General features: G+C 42.7%; 1 protein-coding gene across 2 annotated transcripts; it reads right to left on the reverse strand.

Annotated features, from left to right (window-relative positions):
* Positions 1 to 2,162: 2,162 nt before the first annotated feature.
* On the reverse strand, positions 2,163 to 8,662 carry RBM7 (RNA binding motif protein 7). 2 transcript variants are annotated; one of them, XM_019556528.1, is made up of 5 exons: positions 8,517 to 8,662; positions 7,786 to 7,948; positions 5,858 to 5,960; positions 4,288 to 4,372; positions 2,163 to 3,436 (listed from the first exon to the last, which is right to left on the reverse strand). In XM_019556528.1, exons 1-5 carry the CDS (start codon positions 8,610 to 8,612, stop codon positions 2,999 to 3,001), a joined length of 885 nt encoding a protein of 294 aa, XP_019412073.1. In that variant the 5' UTR covers positions 8,613 to 8,662; the 3' UTR covers positions 2,163 to 2,998. The 2 variants fall into 2 exon arrangements, with proteins under 2 accessions (XP_019412073.1, XP_019412072.1); XM_019556527.1 differs by having other exon boundaries at positions 4,288 to 4,375; positions 8,517 to 8,661.
* Between the last annotated feature and the right edge of the window lie 111 nt (positions 8,663 to 8,773).

Consider the following 8,773-nt stretch of genomic DNA (forward strand, 5'->3'; position numbering starts at 1 on the left):
TCCCCACACTGCCAGCCCATGTTCTTTTTGGCATTAGTAACCATGCCAAGATCCTTTTTCTGCCTCTGCACTGCCGAGAAGGGAGTTCCCCAGCCTGTAGGTATGGTGCTGGCTCTTCCTCCCCAGGTGCATCACTTTGCACTTGTCAGCATTGAATCCCATTCTATTCTCATCTGCCCACCCCCGTAACCTGTTTAGGTCCGATTGCAGCCTATTGCTCCATTCTAGCGTGCCCACATCCCCCCCACATCTGTGAATTTGAGCAGGTGCTTTTTACCCCCTCGTCCAAGTCGCTGATGAAGACGTTGAACAGTGTGGGCCCGAGGACCGAGCCGTGGGGGATCCCGCTGCCCACGTCCCTCCGGGTCGAATGTAACCCATCCACCACCGCTCTCTGGGTGCGGCCCTCCGGCCAGTTGGCGACACATCTGATTGTGTGGGTGTTGACACCACAGCCCCCTAGTTTTTTAACGAGACGAGGTGAGAGACCGTGTCGAAGGGCTTCCGAAAGTCCAGGAAGATGATGTCCACTGCTACCTCTGCGTCTAAGGATTTGGTGACCTGGCCACAGGCCAGCAGGTTGGTCTGACAGGACCTGCCTCTAATGAACCCGTGTTGGTTGCCTCTAAGCATAATCTCCCCCGCTGGCCCCTCGTGGACATGTGCCAGGATAATTCTCTCAAAAAGCTTAGCCAGAACCGAGGTAAGACTAACTGGCCTATAATTTCCTGGGTCCTCCTTTCTCCCTTTTTTGAATTCATCCCACTTGCTCTGAATATAGTGCCTAACAACGACTTATCTAGGGACAAATAGTAGCTACAGCAAGCCAGTATGGAAACTGCTTAATTTTCTAGAATTAAACAGCATGGAAAAAATCATTGGTTTTAAATTTCATTCTCTGCTTTTTAATTTCAAGAGACCATTAAGTCCTTTTAATTTGACTATTGTGCTTGAATTACCGTATTAGAATCTGATACTTTATCAGCTTTGCCAGGGGTCCGAAGGACACACAGGGGGAAAAAAATTACAGTACAAATCAGAATGCTTGGAAATGGGGGAATCAAATTCACTATCGTACAAGGATAACATTTTAAAGTTTATAGTTTAATGCTCTTAGCAATTATACCAACAGTTTATGAATTATTTTAACAGAAAAAGTTATTTGCCACATCATATCAAGTCCTTTATTTTATACTCTGCTGGCTTTAATTGTTCCTCTAGCATTAATAGAGCATAATAATAATAAAGCATTGCAGCACTGAATGTACTTTCCTCTTGTTCTTTTCACATCTTGCTTTATACCTTAAATAACCACTATTATGTCATTCTAGGTAAGCTCAAAGCCTGGCAATGGCAGTACACTTAAACTATCAAGTTGATCAAAGTTATCAAGTGCATCAATTCTGATCATAAATGATAACAGGTGCTTCGTTCAGTTTGCGTTATTGTGGAGACTGCCGCTTTCTGTCCTCAATGTCCAAGGAATGAGATGTTTAGTTGGTTTGAACTAGTCTCCATATCCCATTATTGAACCCTGAATCTGAGGCATTCAGTTAGACTGGGATCTTTAGCAATGGCCCTTCTTTAATCCTGGAACGTCTCCAACCATAGCCCATGTTTGCTGTTCTGCAAAAAGCACCCATTTTAACTTATTTGAATAGGTCATAATGCAAATCTTAAGCAAGGCTTCCAACAGGTTTAGTCACCTTTTCATTAGTTATCTTAACTGACATTTATACTGTTACATGTGGAAGGATCAACTGTTTCAGATAAGACCTGCGTCTTGCATTTCTAAAAGACAGCAAACCATGAACATGACTAAGAAAAGCTCTAGTGGAACATATGTATTAATCTTTCAGAAACTACATCTAAGACCAGGCTTGAGAACACCAGTAAGCTATTTTCTGTGTAGGTTTTTGCGGGACAAAGGCAAAAGGAGAGGACTCTCTTTTACTGTCTGCTTTACACTAGCATTTGAAACTTTCCATTGAATTCTTTCATATATAAAGTTCACTGGCTGAAATGAAACGCAGGAATTCATGTATCAAAAAGTCAAGAAGGCACTTGAATGGAGTGCTGTTATTCAAACACTGTTCCACCAGGCAGAATTCTGCACGACTAAAAGCCTCTCTATACTATTCATAAAAAGAGACTTACTTAAGTTTTTTTCAGGTTAATCAGACCACATTTATTTAGCACCTGAACTGGTAACTCGATTAATAGTCCACAAAAATTAGGAGCATACATCAGAATAGGTTTTTCAGGATCTGTACATCATTAACAAAGATGTGTATTGTGTAACAAAAGCTTGAATGTACATGCATGTTTTAAAATGTTGAGTGATTATTTTTTTTCTCCCCAAGGGGATGCACCCATTTCCTGAGAGGTTTCAAATCCATAAAGCTAGTTTTGTCAACAGAAATTTCAAGCTACTGCAGAGGAAGGGTTCGAAAAAAATACATCGGAAGAAGCACAAGTGGGATAATTAAAGTCCTTAAATACATATTAAAATGAGTGTTTTAACCACAAGTTTTACAGGGCATTTCTTTGAATGCAATGCTCCAATACAATGAATATTAAAAAGCAACATCTCAGTATCAAAACACTGTCTTCAATATTTAAAGTGCCACGGTTTGTCAGACTACATGGAATTTAAAGGAAGTACTACTACACTGGCTGCATAGACTACCCTTTTTAACTGCACTACAAAAATACAAACAGATTTTCTTTATAATACAACCCAGCTGTACAGTTCACTTCTATCAAACTACAATGATTCTTTTTTAAACTTGTGGCACATTTCTTTTCATAAAACCCTGAGGTGAAAGGTTAATACAATAATTAAAATACTTTTTTTCTCATTACACTGGAAGTAACTACAAACTTTAAAAAAGGTAACTAGTGATGTTCCTCTATCCTTGTTTTCAGTTAAAAACAATCAGACCCGGAGAGCCTGATTTTCCCTAGATCGAGTCCCTTAAAGCATACTGAATATTTGCTAGTGCCGAGATGGGCGCCATTTGCCATCTCTGTAGCTCTCTCTTCTGTTATCGTAATCGCTGCTCCAGCCATCACGACTCCTTTCTTCACAGCCATACTCATCTCTGTTTCCTCGGTAGTGATGCTCAGGTCCCGGGTCATAACTCCTATCTTCGTAGATGTATTCGTCCCTGTTGCCTCTGTAATGGTGTTCAGATCCACGGTCTCCAAATCGCTGCTCACGGTTCAAGTGCCTGCTGTCCGTGTGATAAGGATGGGAGTTGGCCCGGTTCTTGCGCAGTGCCGCGGGGTCTGAACGCCACTGCATTTGTGAGCCTGAAGACTGACTGTATGAATGACTCTGCTGGTAGCCTGAGGAGGCAAAACTGGACTGATCTGAATGCTGAGATCCATACTTCCCAGTATATTGTGACTGCTGCCATATAACATTATTCATCTGAAATGAAAAAAAAATAAAAAATAAAAAAAGACTAATCAAGAAGGCAGCCCAGCTGATTTGAGGCTACAGAATCAGTACTTGCTTCTGGTGGGACTGGATGATTGACTGAAGAGTTTAGTGCTCCATGGTGCAGGATCTGGGACAGGTTCTTTCAATGTCTGCAATAGCCGTGGGAGGTAAATATCAGGGGAAATGCCTGGCATTGTATGCACTAGCACTCAGGGCAGCCACACAGCCTGAGACTTTAATGTGATACAGCAGTTTGATTCATAGAGAACAAAGGAAATATTGCTTAACTTTAATTGATAGACTAAGTTAAAAGATAAGAGGAAAGTGGAACTTTCAATTTCTTTTTGAGGTATAGTTCGATTGAACCGATTATACTTGAACTCAAAGAAAATAAAATCATCACGAGTTAATTTTGGACAGCGAGGAGTGTTTGTTTTCAGACATTTATATTCAAACAGCAGGAAAAGTATCAAAGCTCGTGGTTTTATTCAAACACATTGCATTTGTCCTTCTGTTGAGCCTGGTTCACATCTCTCCTGAACAGAGCCTCTTGTGAAAACTTACAGAATAGCTGTTAAGTTTAGAAGTGTTCATTGTTATCTCCAGCTGAAATCTTTGGTTCAAAGACTTCAGTACTCTAAAACCGACTGAAACGCTGTATTAACATTTCAGAGATGTATTCCTGTGAACTTTATTTAACATTTGCCTACCATTTAAAGATGCCTCAAGTACACAGAGGAAAGCTCTTCTACAAATTATCTATCCACTTGCTTGTAACCTCAACTTCAGACTCTATTGCAGTTTAAAAAAAAAAAAGAAGGAAAAAAAGAACAGCATACCACTGCTTGTCTCTGAAGGTTATCAGGAGATGAGAAAGACCTCTGTCCGGAAGTTGTTAGCATGTTATCTGGGCTCCTATCATATCTGCTGAAGAAAGATTAGGAATTTTAGTCTCAAGTAATCTGAATCCACCATAGTGCAAGCTACAGGGGTATCAGCAGCTTAGCAATGTGCTTTTTTAGCCGACTAGCATTGCAAAAACACTTAACAAAAAATATTAGTCTTGCTTAATTTGCATGTTTGACAGCACTTTGTCCAGATCCTTTCTTTGTTTCCTTGGCATGGGTGTTTCTTAAATGGCATTATGGCTAGCCACAAGGATAGGAAGGAGAAGTCTGCAGTAAGAGTAGGATCTGAAAGCATCTATGACTTCTTTAATAAGTGACTAGTCTTCAGGAAGACATTTCTTCAGCACTCTTGCTAATTGCCAGTGCTTTGGGCCTTCAGTTGTTGGGCTACCAAGAATTTGTATAAGCGTAAATGCTTCCAAATTCTTGTTAGAAATGGAAACAAAGGCTGAATTGTTGCTCAGAATGCTACCGTCTCATTTGGACCATATCTGGTTATTTATGAGGTGAAGCAGCAGTTCTATGTTAGGTACTTTGACAATTTACAAAACATAGCATTGCTCAACATTACTAGTTAGACAATTCATCACCTGATGGCACCTCAAAGCACCTGGAATAGAAAGTTCCATTTTTCCAATGAATTTCTCAAAAGCACAAAGCATCACTGGGCTTCTCTTGCAAGCTAGTATGTACCCAGAGTCTCTCCAAACAAGCCAGAATGAACTAACACTGCTACACGAGTCTGTTGTTCAAGACTTGACTTCATTATGGAAAACCACCTCTTGAAACTTCATTTTGGACGTCTGTTAGACGCTAGCAAGTAATTAGTTGATGGATCAGATATGACATTAAAACACAGCTATTAACTCCGTTGTACTATGTTTCAAGGCAGTACAAAGCCCTGGCTAGTTATAAATGTGCCTCTACACAAAGATCCAAAAAGGAATGCATTGCGTTTCTTATGGTGGTGCAGTTAACAGGCACTTTTTCTGATGACCAGACATACAGCTTTGCAGCTGAGTATTTTAGTACATTTTTGTTTTACTTGCTACTGAAGAATTCCCGGGGCCACTCAGAATAAACCTAGCCATTTTACTCGAGGTTTTACCAGGTCATTCAGTCACATCTGCCAACAAAAGACCATAGGTATTTTGAAGGAAAAAATGATGCTGGGCCCTCAAGGCTCAGGGCAAATTTCCAAATTCTATGGTCCAAGACACCTGGTGAAGTGGCAACTTGGAATGGAATATGTTAGGTACAGAATAAGCCTTTTTTATTATTTAACTTGGTTTTCTGGAGGTGTTGGGGGAGGATACTTTTTACTGTCTCTCTCCAGTAGTTTTCTAATACTATACTTGATGTAGAGAGGCTATGGACAGTGGAGATGCTTACACTGGAAATAAAGTACAACTGTTATTCTACTTATAGTAGTTCTCGTACATTAAGTTGGCTATAAAAGGATCTGAAAAGCACCTGCTGTTAATTGCAACATTTGTCTTACCTGTTAATATTCGGTGTTGAATGTGGTGTGCTGGATGGGCTCGTGTTAGCGGCTCCATGTGGGGAATGAGATGAATTGCCATCCTGAGATGCATGACTACTCCCTGAAGAGAAGCAAATATTTCATGAGATAAACCGTTGGATTAGAAGTGAACCTGCCTGAAGATGGAAACAACGGGCATTGCTTAATTGGCTTTGGAGTTTCATCAGTGATCCGCCAAGGCATACAAACAATCCAAAACAAGGTGTTGCAACTGTTTGAATACCCAGTAGTGAAGATGCAATCAAGCTGCAACATTCCAGCCAGCCAATCTAATTTGACTACAATCGGTCAGAACACGCTTTTGGAGCTACGGGACAGATAACCCATGCATAATTCACAAAAGCTTAAGCAGGCTCTCCTTTGCTTGTAAGAAAATGTTACTCTTGTTTTTGGCCACTCATTTCACTATTGGCTCAATCCTGCCCCTTTTGAAGCCTATGCATTCTCCCAAGGAGGGATGTTCTTACTCTGTATAGTTCCCAGCTCAGCACTGGGGCTGTGCAAGGCACTACCAGAAAAAGAATGATTGACCAAAGGGAGCTCTGCCATAACTTCAACATGCAGAGTACCGGATTCCAAACTATTCACTGAATGCAATTGTTTTAGCCCAGGCATCGAGTACAAATATGTATCTATGTTTTTGCTAAACACTCTCATCTGGTATCCTGTACAAAACCTTGCAGACACAACCACACAGGAAAAAACTAAAACAAACAAACAAACAAGAGAATACAAGTTGCTTAATGTGTTGGCATTTAAAGTTGCAACCAGCTTTCAATCACTTTCAAGAATTTCACTACTTGAGCGATTCTTTTCTCAAGCTTCACAATCGCTCTCCTTAACAAAGTGTAGGCATTTCCACAGTCTTTATATAGTTGCATCCTCTCCTCCATCCTTGCCTCCAAAATGCTACCCTGAAGCCTGACAGTTATACTGCCAAACTATGGTGTCAGAGAACATATTTCCCTCCTTCCCCTGGTCAGACTCAAGGCCACTCCTTGGAAAATGACAGCTGTTTCTTTTCACTCTGTTTTTGACCCCAGGAAAATAAAAGAGCAATTTTTCCATTGCAGACTCAGTTGTAGAACACTCACTTGAAAGTAAAAATAAATTTGTTGGTAAGGAAAAATTCATCCAGGTCTAGGGACCTCTCTATCTTGAAACTTCCTTGGCATACTATCCCTACGCAAAATGAAATATAAAATTCCTGGTCTTCACCAACTTGCACCCTCCTTACTCATGAGCTCTTTTCTACCTGTCCTCATCTGCATGTAGCTGTCTGGCTTTCAAGTAAGCTATTATGAGATGCCAATCCTCTTGTTGGCCAATTAGGAAGAAGGGTGAGGAAGACTTCACATTTGTGAAAAACATACCCCGTCAATTGAGTCTGAGCCATTTCAGGCCTTGTTTAAAATAACCCGGGGCATACATTTTTTGTTAGCCTCCAGGTGTTTGTCTTTGGGGTAGTTCTAGACTAGACAAAATTTAGGAGGAGGATCTCCAAACATCTAAATGCAATCGAGTCATGGTTTGGCACAGCTGTTGCTCATATTTTGCAGTGTTAAAAAAAAAAAATAGAAGGTAAAACTAGAAACCAAAGTTAACGCTAATGTAAAAACAAGCGGGGATTGCATCCAGAAAGAACCAAGAGACCATCCTCTAGTTAAAGGAAAAGGAGAGTATGGCAAAGCTTGTGCACGAGCCTCTTCATACCTTCGTTGCACAGAGCAACTGACCATTAGGCAAGTGAGTGACAATTTGATTTTTAAAAAAAGCATGTGCGATGTCGGCGACTAATCCAACCATCGATCAGACTTTGAGTAGGTCGGAGATGAGAAGCACTCCACTTTGTCTAGAGCAATTAGAGGGTTTAATTTCACGGATACCTGATCGGAACTGAATTTTGATAGGCCTTCCAAAAAGTTTGATCCCGTTAAGCAGGCTCATTCCATAAGGGACAGATTCTTCGTGTTTGAAATTCACAAATGCAAACTGCTTGGGTTTACCATCTCTATCCTTAGGGATTTTAACTTTAATTACTGGACCTGCCTGCAAAAATCAAAAAACAAAAGATGTTAAACAAAAATAAAAACAAAAAGCCCCACCAACAACAAAACCTGGAGCAACTGTAGAAAAAACCCCACCCTTTTCGTTCTTACAAAGAAATGGAAATAAAATAAATAAAAATTGAGCCACGCGGAAGCCAGCACACAGCGAGGACCGCGTCAGCAGCGAAATGCAGCATGCGGGGGGAATTTTATCACGCTGCAAGCGAAGCCCCGTGCCCTCCCCGCCAGAACCGCCGCTCCGCTTTCTGCTCCCCGCTGAACCCTCTGCTCTGCTTTCCACTCCCTGCTTGATTCACTGCTCTGCCTTCTGCTCCCTCCCCACATAGGTCTGCTACTCTGCTTTCTGCCCTACCCACCCTGGTCTGCTGCCTTGCCTTCCGCTCCCCCTGCTTTCCCCCAAGTCGGGGGGCGGGGCGGAACCCTCGGGCCGGGCGGCGGGCGCAGGCCGGACCCCGGGGGTGAGGCACCAACGCGCGGGGACCCGGAAGCGCCACCGGACCAGACCGGACCGGACCGGATCAGGTCCCCCTCCCCCGCGGAGCCACTACCTGGTGGAAGAGCTCGAAGACGAGTTCCTCGGTGACCCGCGGGTCCAAGTTACCCACGAACAGGGTCCGGTCTGCCTCGGCCGCCGCCGCTCCCATGTCTCCAGCCGCACCGCCCGGGCCCAGTTCGGCGGCGCACTGCGCAGGCGCGCGCTCCTCCCCCGCGCAGGCGCACAAGGGGCAACCGACGTCATAAGGTGCAAGGGGTGCGCCTGCGCGGAGCACTGCGCGGGCGGGAGAGGAGCTGGAGGGTGGCAGGG

Source organism: Crocodylus porosus, unplaced genomic scaffold, assembly GCF_001723895.1.
Source record: "Crocodylus porosus isolate Cpor-Errol unplaced genomic scaffold, CroPor_comp1, whole genome shotgun sequence".
Taxonomy (NCBI): domain Eukaryota; kingdom Metazoa; phylum Chordata; order Crocodylia; family Crocodylidae; genus Crocodylus; species Crocodylus porosus.

Bases quoted from the DNA above. Each gene is read 5' to 3' on its own strand.
- RBM7 (XM_019556527.1), bottom strand. From the start codon at position 8,612: ATGGGAGCGGCGGCGGCCGAGGCAGACCGGACCCTGTTCGTGGGTAAC. The intron at 7,949-8,516 runs GTAGTGGCTCCG...TGATTTTTGCAG, and splicing joins TCTTCGAGCTCTTCCACCAG to GCAGGTCCAGTAATTAAAGT. The intron at 3,437-4,287 runs GTATGCTGTTCT...TTTTCATTTCAG, and splicing joins ACCTTCAGAGACAAGCAGTG to ATGAATAATGTTATATGGCA.